Source organism: Suncus etruscus, chromosome 16 (genome assembly GCF_024139225.1).
Source record: "Suncus etruscus isolate mSunEtr1 chromosome 16, mSunEtr1.pri.cur, whole genome shotgun sequence".
Lineage (NCBI taxonomy): Eukaryota > Metazoa > Chordata > Mammalia > Eulipotyphla > Soricidae > Suncus > Suncus etruscus.
Genome location: NC_064863.1, coordinates 78,130,524 through 78,149,730, shown reverse-complemented (window position 1 = coordinate 78,149,730; position 19,207 = coordinate 78,130,524). Strand labels below are relative to the sequence as shown.

General features: G+C 36.3%; 1 protein-coding gene across 1 annotated transcript in view; it reads left to right on the top strand.

Moving 5' to 3' along the window:
• The window catches only part of FAM13A (family with sequence similarity 13 member A), a 286,634-nt gene that overhangs the window by 222,701 nt on the left and 44,726 nt on the right, over positions 1–19,207 (top strand). Inside the window, exons 11-15 of the mRNA XM_049789780.1 lie at positions 559–600; positions 1,474–1,653; positions 6,854–7,037; positions 18,450–18,526; positions 18,891–18,933. Coding sequence (XP_049645737.1) covers positions 559–600; positions 1,474–1,653; positions 6,854–7,037; positions 18,450–18,526; positions 18,891–18,933 — 526 coding nt within the window. The remainder of the gene's footprint in view (positions 1–558; positions 601–1,473; positions 1,654–6,853; positions 7,038–18,449; positions 18,527–18,890; positions 18,934–19,207) is intronic.

Below are 19,207 nucleotides of genomic sequence, written 5' to 3'. Positions count from 1 at the left end.
CCTCCAAGCCTGCCAGGAGTGATTTCTGAGCAGAGAGCCAGGAATAATCCCTTAGCAGAAATGAGTGGGATTGATAGTAGTAGCAAATGCATTAACATTTTGGGAAAATGAGAAAATCCTATGCTAGGGCCCGTGGCAGTATAGAGAGAAAGATGATTGTCAGAGCTCACTTGTGAAATTGTCTTGGACATCCTTGATTTTTTTAATGGTTTTGGGCCACATCCTATGGTTTTCTGAGGTTACCCCAGGCTCTGCACTCAGAAATCACTCCTTATATGAAAGGACCATATAAAATGTCAGGAATTGAACCTGGGTCATCCATGTGCAAGGCAAATGCCTTACCCGCTGTACTATCACTTTAACCCCCGGACATCTTTGAAAATGTTTGAAAAGGCTCCTGTTCTATAATGAACAATCCGGGACACTGCTGACTCTGGAACCAGGAACTTTGAGAGTGGGTCAGTTGGAGCCAGGTAACACTCAGCCAGGGCTCCATTCTAGGTGTTTGGGTCCCAGTTCTTCATCTTGTCTAACAGCCTTTCTTCTTCTTTTTCACAGTGCTCATGTACCACAAGTCAACAACGTTTCAGCAACTGGAGAGTAAGTCCTTTGAACTGTTTCCCCCCTCCTTTTCCAGTAATAAACCGAAAAAAAGGTTATGTTCTAATAGTGCATAGCCTTGGAAACTCAGTACAATAGTTAGTGATTATTTTGTAAACTACACATATAAAACTAAACATGAATGTTCGCAGGCCCATTAAAATGGACATATTCTGTGGGAAAATTTAGTGTTCTCATGAGAATGGTGCTGAGCCACTGTGGTCTTTTGAATCATGGATTTTTTTTATTAAGTTCAGTAAAAAAAATAATGAAATGTCAGAAAATATAAGTTAAAAATGCCATGGCCAATTAATATTTGCAAAACATTCTGTATGCTCTTGGAGTTATCTTGCTTCGGACAGTGCTGCCGTTAGAGGCAAGAGAATTATCTGTGTCTCTAAAGGGTTATACCTGCAAGATCATAAAATTACTATTGGTAATATGCTTTGTGAAGCATGCTTTCTCTGCAGAAATGGCATCCAATCTGGAAGAATTTTGTCTAAGTTTGTATAAATATATCTATTCATATTCTATGAAGAAAACCATCTTTTCTTATTCTGCCTGATATTAAATGACCTATATTTTCCGAATGCTTCCAAAAGTGGTACTAAATTTACTGGAGCATTTCGGCAATCCTGAACTTACAACGGTGAAAAAAATGCTTATAAAATTAGAGGAAATTATTTGGGTTAGTTTTTGTTTTTAACTCACAACGCATATAATGCTTCATCTTGCATGTATGCTTAAACTCAAGGAATCTTCCACTAAATACTTGTTTGGGAAATATTAATAATTCCAAAATTTAAAGCATGGTTTAAAGACAATCATAAATACATTAGATTTTTTAATAAGTTCTATATTCCTTTCATTCAGACTTCTAGAAAGAACCATCCGGTCAGCTGTAGAGCAGCATCTTTTTGATGTTAGTAGCCCTGGGGAAACAAGTTCAGAAAACTCAGAATCTAGGCCCTCCTCAGCATCTTCCACCACATCAGCCAGACAACGACGGCGCATGTGTATGCAGCAAAGTGATGTTCAATATGATAAAGACCTGTGAGTTGGCCTTGACATTTCTTGTTTGTATTTTCTCCTTTGAAAACCCTATACTTACATTGGTCACTGATATTCTCACTCCACTCCTATTGCTTTTCTTAGCATTGGAATTATAATGGTGGTATCCTGACCCTCTGTTGGTAGGCCTGGTGTACCAACAATACAAATATAAAACAACTTTATTGACTTCCTAAGAAATTGAGGCAGATGAAATAATCTTTGACTTCATATCAGGCATTTCTTCTAATCAATGAACCCTACCACAACACACACACACCAAAAAACCTCACCATCACACTGCAAAAATTATAATGGGAAAGGAATACAGAACCCCCATAGTGAATGAAGATGGTAGTTCTGAAGACCCAATTAATAACAGCCACCTATAGTTCTGAAGATTTAATTAGTAACAGCCACCTATATAACTTCTCTGATAAGGACATTACACAGGAAATGTTGATGCTCTTCAAATTAGGATATTCTAGTACAAGAAACCATGAACTAGACAGCCAACAACATTCAAGAGTATATGAGAGTAGAAATGAGAAAATTTCAAAAAGAAATAAAAAAGCTTGGTAGGCCAAATGAAACCACACTGGAAAACCTCACCAGCAGAGTAATAGCTGCTGAGGATAGAATAAGTGAGATCAAAAATGAGCTGCATAAAACCTCCAGACAGCAACAGAAATAGAATGAAAAGAAGTCTTAAAATAAATGAATAGAAGATGGAAGAAAAATCCTCAAAGTAAGTGAACAGATAAAATAAACCTTTAGAATAATTCAACAGGAACCACAAGAATCATCGGGGTCCCAGAGAGACAAGAAGAAAACCCTATGATGAAGAAAAAGTCAAAAACTTAATTGCTTAGAAATGTCCAGAGCTGAAGATATCATGAATATCTTTATATCATATCAATATCATGAATTTCATGAATATACCATGAATTCCCCAAGATTACCAGTTAAAAGAGACTCAAATATAAGCACCCCAGGCACATTCGAGTCAAAATTATGAAAACCACAGATAGAGATAGAATACTGAAAGTAGCAGAATCTAATCATGCAAAGAAGCTTTCTTAAGATTTACATCAAATGTATCCCAAACAACCCTCCATGCCTAAAGGCAGTGGTGGGATATATTTAAAAAATTAAAAATAAATAAATAAAAAACAGTGAAACAACACCATGCCACAAATACTTTACCTGGCTAGACTTTCATTCAAGTTTTAAGAAAATATACACAGCTTCATGTATAAACAACCTTTCTGGAACTTTATAGACTCAAAACCAACCTTAAAAGAAGAACTGAAGGTCTAATTTAAGGTAAGACAGACCCCCAAATACATCAAGCCTCTACAGAATGATCGCACAAAATCCCATGACAATAATTTATCAACATCAATGGAGTGTACCTTTTAGGAGGTAGAGATTGGCATAATGTTTCAGAAAATTAAATTCAACATTTTCCATCCTGTAAGAAACACATATGAATAGTCACAGCAAACACAATCTCAAAGTCTAAGGTTGGAGGACAATCCTTCACAAAAATAGCTCCCTAAAAAATGCTGGGGTGGTGGGGCCGGAGTGGTAGTACAGGATGTAAGGCTTGAGTTCGCTAGCCTAGGATAGACCACGGCTCTATTCCCTGGCATCCCATATGGTCCCCCAACCAACAGCAGTTTCGAAGTGCATAGCCAGGAGTAATCCCTGAGCATCACCGGGTGTGGCCAGAAAAAAAAAAAAGGCTGGGGTGGCCATACTAATATCAGATAACTCGGTCTGGCACAGAAAAACCTTCCTTGACTACTCTCCATTTCTATTCAATATAATACTGGTATTACAGCCCATAGCAATAAGGAAAAAAAATCCATATCGAAAAGGAAGAAGTCAAGCTGTTTGCAGATGATATGACAATATATTTAAGAAATTCTAAAGATTACCAAAAAAGCTTCTAGGAATAGATTTGTATAGTAATAATCTAAACAATAATTTTTTTTTGCTTTTTGGCCACACCCGATGACACTAAGGGGTTACTCCTGGCTATGCGCTCAGAAATTGCTCCTGGCTTGGGGGACCATATGGGACATTAGGGAATTGAACTGTAGTTTGTCCTAGGTTAGCACATGCAAGCAAATACCCTACTGCTTGCACCACCACTCTGGCCCCTTAACAATAGATTTTTACTGGCTACAAAATTAATGTGCAAAGTTATTAACCTTTATATATACAAATAATGAAAGAAAAGTAGCAGTGTTTTAAAATATTCCATTCACAATTGTGCCTCAGAGCATCAAGTACCTTGGAAGCAATTTAAATAAAGAGGTGAAAGACCTATACAAAGAAAACTACAAAATACTTTTTCAAGAAATAAGAAAGGACACAAGGAAATAGAAACACATATCCTGATCATGAATTGGGAGAAAAACTGTCAATGGAAATGGAAACCAGAAATAAGGTGTAGGTAGTTAAAGTGATAGCCCACGAGATGTAATTTTAAGTTAGCTCTGACCTTGAGTGTGATTGGAGCCCAGGGGAGCACATCAACAAGGAAATGTGTATCTTTCACAGTCAATCTGGAGTTTTGGCCAGGAGATGCCTCTCAGGGGCAGCAAAGACCATCCCATGAGAACAGTATTTCCACATGCTCACAACCACACAGTCAGATTGTCATGTATTTATTTTGACATTAGATTCTACTTATTTATTCAAAAATACTTTAAAATATTATAAAATTTTAAGAAGAGCATCTCAAGGTTCATAGAGCCCAGCAAATAGGGCTCCTGCCTTGTATTCTCAGTCATCCCAAGTTCAATTCCCAGTACCATTATCTGGACACCTGCGTCCTACCAGAAGTGATCCCTGAGCATATAGCCAGGAGTAAGCCCTGAGATCCACCTGGTGTAGCCCAAACCAGTATGGTATTAAAAAGTTTATAAAATAAAATTTGTTCTTTTCATTTCTAAATCATTCTGAGTTTTGTACAGGTCTCCTCAGACTACCATAATAAAGTACAACAGACTGGTGCCTGAACCTCAGAAATTTATTTTCTCATGGTTTTGGAGGTCCAGAGCAAGTCCAAGATAAAATCCAAGGTCAGGATCTTGCCAGATTTGTTACTTCTGAGACTCTGGCTTTGATTAGTGGGCTATGTATTCTCTGTGCTCACAGGGCCTCCTATGTGTCTGCTGCTAAGTCTCTTCCTCTACTGAGAGGAACTGCATAAATCCAACTGTAATCAAATCCCTTTGTATGATCTCCTGTAAACTTGATATTTCTTTTAAAGCTCCTCCCCAAAAATAGTCCCAATGAACTGTCAGGGAACCTATACTATCTCTAATAGCTTTTAACCATTAAAAATATGACCTTCTAGAATTATAATTAAGGTCCAGAACAATATTAGACAGAATAGCTTACTTGCCTTGTAGACAGCTGACAAAGATTCCATCTCCAGTATTGCATAGGTCTCCCTGAGCCTGCCAGGAGTGATCCCTGAGCACAGAAACAGAAATCAGACCTGAGTATTTCTGGATGTGGCGCCAGAAACAAAACAGAAACAAGCAGCAACAACAACAACAACAAAAAAAAAAAAAAAAACCACTGACCTTTAAAAAATTATGTCCCAGGAATTTGGGAAAACAGAATAGTGATAAGCTAGAGTTTAAGTAGTACATCAGCTGGTTTCATTCTCAGGATAAAGAGTGACAAAACCTACAACTGAACACAGGAACATATGTACCAGCATGGTAGTCTGCCCTTTTTCCCTCAAAAAACATATTCTTCAGGTATTTCTCATATAATTCTGCTAAATTTTCCGAGCGTAGCATTAAATGTTTTATAAAGGGACTACTTTAAAACTGTAACCAAAAACATCACCAGAGATAATACAGCAATGAGTGCACTCGGCTTCCATGCAAATGACCCTGATTCAAATCTCCAGCACCCCATATGGTCCTCCAGGCCCCACCAGGAATGATCCCTGAGAACAGAGCCACTAAATGTGGCCAAAAAATAAATTACAAAAAGGTTCTTTTGAAAATATTATGATAATACTTAACTTATAATTTTGCCTCCAATATAGCCAATGATAGAATATGAAATTGGCTTCAGAATAAATATTTAAACACTATGCTTTATTTTTGGATGCAGCTGAATTGAAGTAAAAGGCCATCTGCTTTGACTTTAAAAAACTCACTTATTTCAGACTTTAGGGAGTGAGGGGCTCCCTTTCGCACTGTAACATAGAGTAAAATGTAATTTGTTGTAACAAACAAGAATACTGCTTTTGTTCTGTGATATAATAAAAAAATAAATGCTTACAATATAACCTATTCCAAGGACATCAAGTCCATCAAAATATATATGATATTCACGTGCACTTCTTTTCTTCTATTTTTTTGTTTCAATTGTTTATATTACTTGGCTTTTCGGACCCACTCAGCAGTGTTCAGGGTTTACTCTTAGCTCTGTGCTCAGGAATCACTACTGGCAGGCTTGGGGGACCAAATGGGGTACCGTAAATTGAAATCAGATTGGCCACATGCAAATCTACCCACCATACTATCACTCCAGCCCTCAAATCTACTCCTAACTTTAAGACGTGAAAAACTTTCAATGATAAAGTTCCATCATCAAACTCCTTGTACAAAGTACAAGTAACAAACCTATAATTTATTCAAAATGCTTTATGTTACATAGTTGTTTATTAACAAGCTATTTTTTCCAATATTAACCAATGCAGACATTTTTAGGTAGTAGTAGCATATTTCTATTCTACTAAAATATTTATTGTTTGGTGAAATCAGAATGTCTCATTTTAAAGAAATGTCCTCATATCCCCTTTTCCATTTCCATTTATTAGTTTATAAGATATATGTAAATAGTGTTAGTAAATGTGTATATATAACCAGTAAATAATGGGGAATTTCTTTGTAAATGTGGTTTACTCTCTGAATACAAATTCCTCTGGGTACAAATACTAAAGCTGTTCATTGGTAGAAACACAGCCTTTGCCAATTGCCTGTAAGAATAAATTATCTATTAATGTGATTTATTTGGCACCATGTGGCACTCTGCTCATAGTTGGATCAAAGATGCAAACTAGAATTTCAAGGCTTGCTTATGACTTCCCATGCAACTCAATGTCATTAAAATGTCTCCCTTTTAACTTATTAAATAAAGTTAAACATTTTTTTAAACTCAGGAGACTTCTCGATAAAGAAAATACTTCTGGATTCAGCAACCGTGGTGATGGTATTTTGAATACGCAGGAAGTGGAAATATTACATGAAAATACTTCTGGGTATATTGAAGAAAGGGGCAAATGTAAACGTCAGAAATCCAATACCAAACTTTCTGAGATTGATGAAAATCAAGATGGTCTTCTGGTAAGTAAATAAGCCTTTAAAATGTTTGTAACCAATTAAGAAATTTCACAGTTCTTTCCCTTATTTCACGAAAGTTATAGTGTAAGTTCTGATACATTAGAGTTTTTATATTTTTATTTCATTTTAATATATTAAATAACTATATATTAAATATTAATATTTATTAAATATTATATAGTTGATATATTGTAAGTCAAGGCTCATAAAAATTATATTCCAGAGAAACAGCGACAGCCCTCACTTTAATTTCCTTTTTTATAGGATCAGTTTGGTTATCTCATTCTTGTAAGCATTTTTCACCTTTGTTTTGTAGTAAAATTGTCAATAAGGCATTTTGCTGTTTTCACCATTCTATTTGACTGTGTTTATATGAATGTAGAAAACAAAATTAATGAAGAAACCCAAAGTGAAATAAAGTAAAATTTACCTGGGGACGGAGGAACTGTTATCTTCATGTTTCTAAATTTCTGCAATCAGAGATTCAGTTTAAATCTAAATTATAAGATATTTTCTTCTCATAATTCAGAAATAAAAAGATTAATTTACACAACTATTGTAGACCTGAACCTGTAATCACTAATTTATATATAAGTTCTTTAAAATTATTTGGCTTAACTATCAATAAAGCATCATCCTTCTTCATATATGCTTTCGAGTCTCTAAAAATAAATAAATTCTATCTACTAATTCCCTTTATTTAAAAGAGAAGTTAATTTTATAATATGAACTGTAATCCTTAGTAAATACAGATGATATCCTTTTATACTGTTGAATGTGTAACATTTCTCATCTCCTCTATCTCTGGCCAATTTTTGTTTTTTATTGAGTTTTCCAGAAGTAAGCAAAACCTCAGTATCACTTGTTTTCTTTTCTTCCTTCCATTTTTCCTTCCATTTTTCATTCCTTCCTTCCTTCCTTCCTTCCTTCCTTCCTTCCTTCCTTCCTTCCTTCCTTCCTTCCTTCCTTCCTTCCTTCCTTCCTTCCTTCCTTCCTTCCTTCCTATCTTCCTCCTTTCTTCCATTACAATCCTATTCATGGATTGTTTCGTTTATACAGTGTTTCAATATCCATCCCTTCACCGGTGTCTATACTATCCCTGTTTGTTTTCCACCCTTCAGTCTGCTTCTACAAGAAGCCTTTTCTTTTTCTTCTTTTTTTTTCTTTTTAGTTTTTGCGCTGTGATTTACTGCACTGTTGCTGTGAGGGTTTCATACATAACACTTTACCACCTTTCAGCACCACCTTCTAGTTAAATACTTCCCTCCTCCATAAGGAAGGTACCTCTCCCTGCCCTATCTCTTAGCCCATTCAAGTGACTGAATATCAGTTCTCATGTTCTTTATTCCCATTGTCTTTGGATTTCATTGTTCCACCAATGTTTCTTCATATCCCTCCTATGAGAGAAATCATTCTCTCACTAACTTCATTTATCATCGCCTGTTTTCTGAATGCCAGTTTTTCTTTGTGTTCAAAGATGATTTCTGATTTTTCCCTAAATTATATATATTTAATATATATTCATATATATAATTTACAAATATATACATATATATAATTTAATACAAATATGTACACAACTCTGAGGGAAATCTATCTATTCAACCCCATCCCCAAATTTTTTTTTTTATCTTTCTTTTTTTTTTTGGTTTTTGGGCCACACCCGGTGATGCTCAGGGGTTACTCCTGGCTATGTGCTCAAAAGTCGCTCCTGGCTTGGGGGACCATATGGGACGCCGGAGGATCAAACCGCAGTCCATCCTAGACTAGAGCTGGCAAGGCAGACACTTTACCTCTAGCGCCACCGCGCCGGCCCCTCCCCAAATTTCTTGAAGCTCTGTTTCTACAAGTAAACTGATGAGTGGAGAGAAGCAGTCATCTACATCATAGCCATGTCTGCCACAGTTTTGAAAGCCATTCAAATTTAGAACCATTGTACATCAAACTTTTTAACATTAATTCTTATTTTTTGAAAAGTTGAGTCTTTAAATAAATTAGGCTAGTTAGACGGGAGTAGTATAAAACACTTATGTCTCTTGCCTTCCAAGCAGCTGACCTGGATTTGATTCCCAGCATTCTGTATAGTCCCATGAACACCACTAGGAGGAATTCCTGAATATAAAGCCAGCTGCTGGGGTGTTTGCCCTGCACACAGCCAATCCAGGTCCAAACCTCTGTACCACATATGATTCCCCAAACCTTCCAAGAGTGGCCCCAAAACCTGCTTCTATGTATATGTGTGTATATTTCATTGACAGAACTGTGGACATAGTCTATTTAAAAACATGTGGATGAGAAACTGAATTTCATTTTGATCTAGTGTTCTGTGAAAGGATTAGCTTACACTATACCTGCCATGTTCCACATTACTGAATTTGCTTCCACTGTACCTGCCATTTTCCACATTACTGGAGTGTGCATGTTACCTGTTGACATAAATGATCTCAACGGTCTGTATTTTGTTGCTGAAAATGATTTAAATCCCTCCCGAATTGCTGAGATAGAAAGAGAATGCTCTTTCTCCTAACTTCTTTATTCCAGGAATTTTCACTATCTTCACAGGTAACCCACAAAGCCAAGTCTGGGAACAAAATAATGACTTGTGTTTTATGGGACTGACTTTGCAAATAAGGCACTGATAGCTCATATTTTAGATTCCATCCTAAATGTTCTTTTTTGCATCTGAATGTCCCTTTAACTTTTAACCTTTCAATTTTGTTTGCCCCAACTGTCCTCCAAAATCTTTCCACCCAGTGTTCAAGTTCTTTATACCCTCACCAAACATCTGTTTCCATAGCTGAATAAAGAGCAAGGTATTATACATAATTTAATGCCTGTACATGCCAGGAAATATCAGATGCCAAAGAATCAGGCACAGAGATTCTCTGGTAATTTACATTATGGGAGGGGGTGGGTGAATATGTAACAGAGATAAGTGAGACCTAAAATAGATGGCATAACTATAACTTTGATGAAGGAAAACAAAGAGGGCAACCAGGGACCAGGGCCAGAAAGAGGACCAGAATCATTCTACATAGTTTCCACTGAGTCCAAGTACATCTGTAGATTTTAGCAAGTCAGTTTGTGGCCTTTAACCTCCATTCCAGTTCAAGAAAAGGGTGGTGGTGGCATAGCATAGATTCTGGGAACATTGGTGAAGGAAGGAAGGTTGACACTGGTGATGGGATTGTTACTGAAACATTACAAGTGTAAAACTCTACTGTGAATAACTTTGAAAATCTCAATAGTTTAAATTTGAAATGTTTAAAAAAGAAAGAGAGAGTGAGCATCAGAAAATATTCAGACACTGTTAAGTGGCCAAACCTGGAAGTGCCTCTCATCATATCTCATGCCCTGATGAAGATAAAATTATCATATGATCATGTCTAATTATAATTGCAGCTTGACATGTCCAGGAGCTTTTTCAATCCCATGGAAGAAGAGCATATTGCATGACAAAGCAAATACTTTCATAGATGTCATTTGGGATAGTAGTCCTTTGGAATATAGATTAATTAATATAGTTTTTGTAATTAATTTATTTAAAGAAAATGTATCACATAGTTGTCATAACTGATCATAATATATTTTTAGGATGGATGACGGAAAGCAAAGTTAATAAAAATAGAGAGCAAATAGAAAAACTAAAACATATAATAAACTAATAATGATATAGAAAAAAAGAAAGAAAAGTTCACTAGCAAGTATATTCATGAAAATTATTGTATCTCCAATAAAGTCATTATAACACTTAAGAGTAAGCTCCCTTCCTTTTTTTTTAAGCTAGAAGATACAAGAATACACTAAAACTGATGTATGTGTCAGTTGTTGTTTGCATAGTCACAGCAAAATATGGGAGAAACGGAAAGGAAAAATCCTTTGGCCTATGAACATGAAGCAATCTGGCATAAGACCGACTCCAGGCTCTAGGCATATTAGGTTGTTCAACCCCATAGTCATTGTCGATGATCCCAACAAGAGCTCTTCACCATCACGGTTGTTGCTGTCAGGTTTCTGTAGTTATAGGTCCTGGTTTCTGTACAAATCCTATGTGGAAGTCCGGTGCCATGTAGTATCTTCTGGTTTTATCTCACCATTAGGTAGCAATGAAGAGAATCCTGTCCTGAGAAGCACACAGTTACTGTTACCAAGTTGTCAGGGTGTCCTAAGGACCCTCGGAATTCTAGTAGATAACTCTGTTTAGAACTCATGTCAGAAATTGGTTAAGGCTATTGTTGGGCTTGTTACCTCGACCCCCACATGCATTGCTCCTCTCTGCACAGGCACATTAAAATGGGGGAAAGCTTACATATGTAAACAAATTCTTATCTTATAGTGATAGGAACACACAAATTTTATACTGCCTTATGCCCTGAACGCTTAGCATTGTGACTTGGCTTAGACTTCAGTAGATTGGACATTGAACCAGGGACACCATCTGCAGAAACAATCACAGTTTTCTACATCATCACCAAGAATTAAAAAAAAGCTACCAAAGAAGGCCCTACTACTGCCATGGCACCGATTTAGATTAATTGATATAGTTTTGAACAGTTGAAGACTATATATACAAAAATATTTTTGTACAAAAATATATGTAAAAATTTAAATTCATTTTTAACCTTTTACTAATGATAATATATCAAATATTCTCCTTGTCTTGAAGCTCAAGGTTAAAATAATGAACTTGTTTTGACTAACAACTTTGCCTGCAGCCCTCAAATCGAGGTATTTGTAGATTGAGAGAAAAACATTTTTAAGTTGTTCTGCTATGGGTCTGTCAGCATTTACAGTTTTATAAGACAAATTTGCTTTTACTCAAAGTTTTTTAAGTGCTGTAGTGGTCAAACAAGTTTAGAGCCTAACTTTAGGTGCCAAAACAATGATGGGAGAGGGATGAAAACTATTCTGCAGTCTAAAAGTTTTTCAAGGCTTGCAGTCTTCTTAACTAAATGTTATTGTCATAATTGTCAGGGGTGTATTTTAAAAATTTGTTTCCTACTAGCTGGAGCAGTAGTACAGCAAGTTGATATTTGCCTTGCATGAGCAGGCCTGCGTTTTAACCCTTGTCTCCCATATTGTCCCCCAAACCTGCCAGAAGTGATCAGTCTCTGAGTGCTAAGTCTGGAGTAACCTCTGAGCACTACCAGGTGTGGTCCCCTCAAACAAGACAAAACAAATAACATTATTATTTTATGAATGTCCCTAAATTGTCAATTGTAAATTGTAGCACAGTAAATATTCATGTTTTGAAAGCTACCGTTAAATCTTTTTTTAAATAAATTCTATAATTGAATCACTGTGAGAAAGAAACAGTTGCAAAGTTGTTCATGATTGAATTTCAGTTATACAATGTCCAATACCGTTCACCAGTGCACATTTCCCACCACCACTGTCCCCAGTTTTTCTCCTACCCTTCCCTCTGCCTGCTTCTGTGGCAGACATTTTTCTTTTCTCTCTCTAAATCTCTTTTTTCTCTCTTCCACTCTCTCTGATCCTTTTTTCTTTTAGAGCCTGAGGTTTGAAATATTTTTACTGAAGGTATATTATGCATATCACTATATCTCTCCTTTTAACAACCAGTTCTGGCTATTGTGAATAGTGCTGTTATAAAGATATGAGTGCAGAGGACTTTTCTGCATTGTGTTTTTTAGCTCCTAAGGTATATTTCTAGAAGCAGTATTGCTGGGTCATATGTGAACTCAAATAGTACTATTTTGAGGAATAGCATTTTTTTTTTTTCAAAAAGTCGGGACCAAATGACATTCTCACCAGTTACAGCTAAATGTTATTTGAAGCAGAATTTTACAGATTATAAACTGTGCTCTATCTTCTCTTTAAAAAAAAATGCAGTACATAAGTAATTTCATTGAATTATAGAGTCATAATATGTTCTTTTTTGGGTTTTTGTTTGTTTGTTTTTTGGTTTTTGGGTCACACCCGGCAATGCTCAGGGGTTACTCCTGGCTGTCTGCTCAGAAATAGCTCCTGGCAGGCACAGGGGATCATATGGGACACCGGGATTCGAACTAACCACCTTTGGTCCTGGATCGGCATCTCTCCGGGCCCGTGTTCTTTACTATTTTTAAACATTGTTGAAAGATCCTAACTTTAGATGAGTAATTAGAAATTAATATAATAGGGACAGAGCAATAGGACAGTCAGGCTTTACATGCTTTACATGCAGCTGACCCAGATTCAATTCTCAGCGTCAAATAGGATTCTCCGAGCTCAGAGTCAGATTGTGACCCAAAAGTTCCCAAATTAAAATAAAATAAAATGGCATGCTTTCTTTAAAAAAAAAAATGTAATACTGTAAAACCTTTTCTTTAGATGGGTCAAAAAATAGTTTCGGGGGCCGGTATAGTGGCACAAGGGGTAAGGCATCTGCCTTGCCTGTGCTAGCCTAGGATGGATCGCAGTTTGATCCCCCGGAATCCCATGTGGTCCCGGGCCCGGAGAGATAGCACAGTGGCATTTGCCTTGAAAGCAGCCGATCCAGGACCAAAGGTGGTTAGTTCGAATCCCGGTGTCCCATATGGTCCCCTATGCCTGCCAGGAGCTATTTCTGAGCAGACAGCCAGGAGTAACCCCTGAGCACCACCGGGTGTGCCCAAAAAAAAAAAAAAAAAAACATATGGTCCCCCAAGCCAGGAGTGATTTCTGAGTGCATAGCCAGGAGAAACCGCTGGGCATCACCGGGTGTGGCCCAAAAAACAAAACAAAAAAAAAATCGTTTCATTGGCAACCTGCTTAAAGCAGCTGCTATTTTCACGTTATTGTTTCATTTCCTCCCTCTTTCCTCTTGGTGAAATAGGAGGCTTATGGAACAAATTCTCTGGGCAGAGTAGGGAAGTTTTAAGTTTAGCATACATTTTATGCCCATGTAAATGTTTGCATCACTCTACTCACAACTCTTTATCACCTTTGTTAAACCAGAACGTTAACAGTCATAACATATTTTTCACATGTTCTTGGTTTCCAAAATGCACGAGGTCAGCAAATGCCCTAGCAAAAGAACTCTGTGTTTTTGCACTGTCTCTCGTGAAAGCAGGCTATGAATATTCAACAGGTCTCCAAGTTGTGGAGAATAACTAAACACTGGGAACTAGTGTATAGCTTTTGAGATAAATGCTGAACAATATTGAATGTTACCTTATGTGAATTACATTTTTCCCTTTTTTTTAAATTCTTTTGAGGGACTACACCCCGTGGTGCTGAAGGGTAACTCTTGGTTCTGCACTCAGAAATCACTCCCGGCAGACTCTGGAGAAAATATGGAATGCTGGGGAATGAACCTGGGTCTGCTACATGCAAGAAAAATGCCCTACACGCTATGGCATAGCAGCTATGCTATCTCTCTGGCCCCTGTATATTACATTTCTGAAAATTCATATTCTTGGAGAATTCTTAAACATAGATCAAATTTTTTATCTAAGAAATTGTTATTTGTTTACTTCAATTATGAAGATAATTGACTTACGAAGATAAGTCCAACTTTCTCAAATTTCACAACAGCTCTTTCTTTTGCAGGGCTTTACCTGTATAGCATAATTCTCTTTCTTCATATTCTCAAGCTTAGATTGATTATATTTTGTTTCTTTCTATTAGGGAAAAAAATCTACTGACATCATCTTCTGAATAAAATCTTGTAACTAATTTATATGATTGGATTGCCATTATTTTCTCCTAGTCTAAATTTATCTTGACCATAATAGGAAGAATCTTATTTCTTTTGAATTTGTCATTGCATAGAATTGTAAATATAGTTCATTGACATTGTTTTAAAATGATCTTAAATTAGAGGTTGTGCTTTTCTCTGAAATTCAGCATTCAGATATTTAAGAAAACTTATTAATCTTGAATTATATCTTAACTAAGAATTGTAAATCTATTTTTTTATTTAAAGCACTGTGATTTACAAAGTTATACATAGTTAAGTTTTAGACATACAATGCTTCAGCATCTATTCCAACACCACTGCCAACCTCTCTCCATCAATGTTCCCAGAGTCTATCCCATAACACCACTCACCACTGCAGCCTATCATTAAAACAGGCACCTTTTGATGTTTGGTGGTTATAGTTTGGGTCTTGTGATTTCATTGTTGTTGTCTTGTTGGTTTGCCTGTTTAGTTCTATCCTTCCTTTAAACCACCAATGCACCTGAGGTCTTCCTCCCTTTTTTTTTTTCTTATTACTATACTCTGGAGCCAAGAATATTCTAGACAACCCCCATTTAAACCATTACATTCCTTCCTGCATGTGGTTATTCTAAACACAACATATAAATAATATCACCCTTTATTAATCCTTCTTCTACTTTACTGCATTTAACATAATATCTTCCAGTTCCATCCATGTTATGGCAAATTCCGTGACTGCATCATTCCTTACAGTAGCATTTCATTGTATATATGTACCACAACTTCATGATCCACTCATCTGTTGTTAGACATGTGCTTGATTCAAATTCTTAGTTATTGTACTGAGTGCTGTGATGAATATGATGTGCATACCTCCTTTCAAATGCATATTTTCATGTTCTAGGGATAGATACCAAAAGTGGAATTGCTGGGTTACATGACAGCTCAGTTGAGTTTACTGAGAACTCTCCATACTGTTTTCAATAGGAGTTGGCTCAGACAGCATTCCCACTAGCAGCAGAAGAGAGTTCCTTTTTTAGGACATCCCTGCCAATAGATTGTTCCTAGTATATTTGATATGTAACATATACTCCGTGGTGTAAGATGATCTCATTCTCATCTTGATTTGGATTTCCCTAATCATTAGAGATGGTGAGCATTTTTTCATGTACCTGTTGGCTATTTGTTGGTCTGCCCAGAGAGGTGTCTGGTCATTTCCTTGCCCCATTTTATGGGGTTTTAGGTTCTGGGTTTTTAGATTTTGGGTAGTTACTCTGTATATCCTAAATATCACACCTTTATTTGATGTGTAATTGCAAATGTTTTTCCCACTCAGTTAGCTGTCCTTTAGTTTTTAACCTGTGTTTTTTGCCATACAGAAACTTTTTGTGTTTGATGCAATCCCAAGATTTGGATAATCTATTGTTAAGTATCAGTTAAAAGTAAACAAAAAGTACATTGTCATGGCTCTTTATCAGGTTATGTTGCCATTCTTCTTTATCAGGATGATCAATCCAGGTAATAACAATTATACTTGAATTTAATGTGAGCCTTTATGCGGAGGCCTCTCTAACTCAACTCTAAGAGTATAAATACGGGGAGATAGCTCAAAGTGGGTGAGCCCCAAATTTCACCCCGAGCATTGATTCTCCAGTATCTCCAGCCACTACTGGGTCTTCTCACAGGCCTACTGGTCTACTGTTTTCCCCTAATATACTGATATACTGATTTTACTGATAATATTTTACTGATAATATTATAAAATTTTACTGATGATATTATACTGATAATATACTGAATACTGATTTTATTTAAAGACATAAGACTAACTTGGCTTTTTAGATTACCTTAGTACTTTTAATAAAATGTTCACTATTGTAATGGCAGATGAAACATTTCTGTCCAGTTCCTAGGACATCTTTACTGCAGCCAAGTAGTGTTAAAGTACTTTTCTTGGAGATTCATTGATATAGAAATAATAGCATTAAGTAGCTAATCCTTATTAAATATACCAGATGTGGGGGCCAGAAAGATAGTTCAGTGGGTAGTATACTTGCCTCACACATGACCAATCTGATTCAATCCCTGTCACTACATAGGATCTCTTGAGCAGGAGACTTCAGGACTGATTTCTGAGTACATATCCAGAAACCTGCACTAAGTACTGTCCATGTGGCCCAAATACCAAAAGAAAAGAAAAGAAAAGAAAAGAAAAGAAAAGAAAAGAAAAGAAAAGGATGAGATGGAGGAGTAGGAGAGGGAGGAGAAAGAGGAAAAGGAAAAAGAGGAAGGAGGAGAAAGAGAAGAGGGAGGAGGAAGAGGAAGAAGAAGAAGAAAAGAAGAAGAAAAAGAAAATGATGTTACCCTAGCCTAGAGTGCCATGTGTGTTTTCTCATTTAATCTCCATGGCAATTCTGTTATGTCATTTTGCTCTCTCAGATAAGGACAGTAGAGCTCCAGAAGGGTGATAAGGAGCTGGAATTACAGTCTAAATATTCTGACTCCACAGCCACCAATCAACTATCTCATTAGGTTGCCTCAGTTAAGTTTGTTTTTGAATGGAGCTTAGAATTTTAGACTATAAGAATTTCATCCAAGTTGGCCCAACCTACAGAAACAGAAAATAATTTATAAATCTGCCAGTCCACAAAATTATTTTTTCTCGCAAATTATACATTTGTGTGAAAATCTTTGTACCTGTCTATTTTATGGTCTTGTTGAAAATCTAAATCTGACTCACTTTGAAAAGTTTTTTCATAATGTCAAAGCAATATAAATGAACACATGTTGATTAGATGTGTTCTTAATTTCAGGATATGGTGTAGAAAGTTTGTGCTAGATGTCCTTTGAATGCAGTTGTCCATTTTTGAGGGAATGTGGCCTCCTAAGGGCCTGGACTCACTCCTAGCACTTTGCCTTTCGCTGCTCAGTACTTGAGCCCAGTGATAAAGTATTGCTCAAGCCTAGTAGTGCTTGGGAGACTGCAGTGCTGAGAATTGAACACTGGTCCTCATGCATTCCAGGCAAGCTTTAGCCTTTTGAGCCATTTCCCCAGCCTCAGCTATGAGCCTATATGTTTTGTGATACCCATGCTCAAATTTCCTACTCTTCTCTGTTTTTTCCAGTTATAGCTCTTATTTGCTTGTTAGTAATTTCCCTTCATGGAGATGACTTATTTATTCTCTACTGAACTGGGGACCATCTAAATAAAATTTGGACAGCACTTGCTGTGCTCATGAAGATAGACAACAAACCTTACAATAAGTGTGTCTCTTAGTGAGGTTGGTCTTCTTTTGGTCAGCCTAAAATATCAACTATTCAAAGTACATTTCCTGTTTATAATGTTTTCTGTTTAGCTAATATAAAGGTTGTCATAAAATACCAGGGAATGAAATGTTCTTAAGTTAACTCGATTTCTCTTCTTATCCAATTTTGTGAGGTAGTCACATATGATTGCTCAAAGGATGATAAAGTTCAAAGTTTTGTGCAAGAAGCATTTAATAAATTCATAACTTCATTAACTTTAACAAAAATGTGAGGAGTTGACTTAGCAGGTTTTTGTTAAGTTAAGGCTTTGCTTAGATAACATTCTTGCCTGTGCTCAGGGGACCATAAAAGGTGTTATGGAGTGAGCTGGTGTCAGTCATCAGGAAAAGGCAAACATCTCGTACTATCTCACTGGACCAATGAACTTAAGTGATTTTCTAAAGTAAATTATGTTTAATACGTTTTCATTTCTACTGGACCACCAATGCTGTGTTTCATTTCAGAATATGGAAAGCCTAAATTCCACACCATCTCATCAGAAAATGGAACCTGATGATGTTGAACTGTTGTCTAATAGAAGGTAGTTTTAAATTTTCTCTTCATATCATTTGTAAAAGTAAAAACAAAATTTTCCCCTGCTTAATGCAATATGCAGTATAAGAACAACAGAATAAAATTAGAGGACCTGTCTTCCCAAGAGACTATCTTTAGTAGCAAAAATAAATCCTTAGAACAGAAAAATCTACTGAGATGCTATTCATGACAGACTGCCTTATTCATGCCTTCATATTTTGATTTGCTTTTGACTAAATTTTTTATTGTATAAATTTTATAAAAATTTTATTTAGAGCTACTCTCTTTCTTTGAAAATATATGAAATCTATTTTGATTTTCCAAAAAGCAGATTGACATTGTACTGTATTTTTCATTGCTGGTGTTTTTAGCAAAGAAAATGGAGGAAATGACAACTGCTCTCAGCATTTTGAGGTGAGTAGCTAGACAGTAGGCTATGATCATGACAGGCATACATTCCTGAGCACATGTATGACATGCAGTTGACTGTCTGAGAGGCAAAGGAGATAAGTGACAGGTAGTGGTTGGTTACAAAAGCAAATACAAAGACTAACAATTCCTCGAGAAATCATAAGAACTCCCATGATTTTACTTTTACATATTTTATTTTGCTTGCAAGATAAACTTCAATAGCAATACTTCACTTTAAATTTTTCATAAAAAAAGAAACAGAAGCTGAAACAACTAG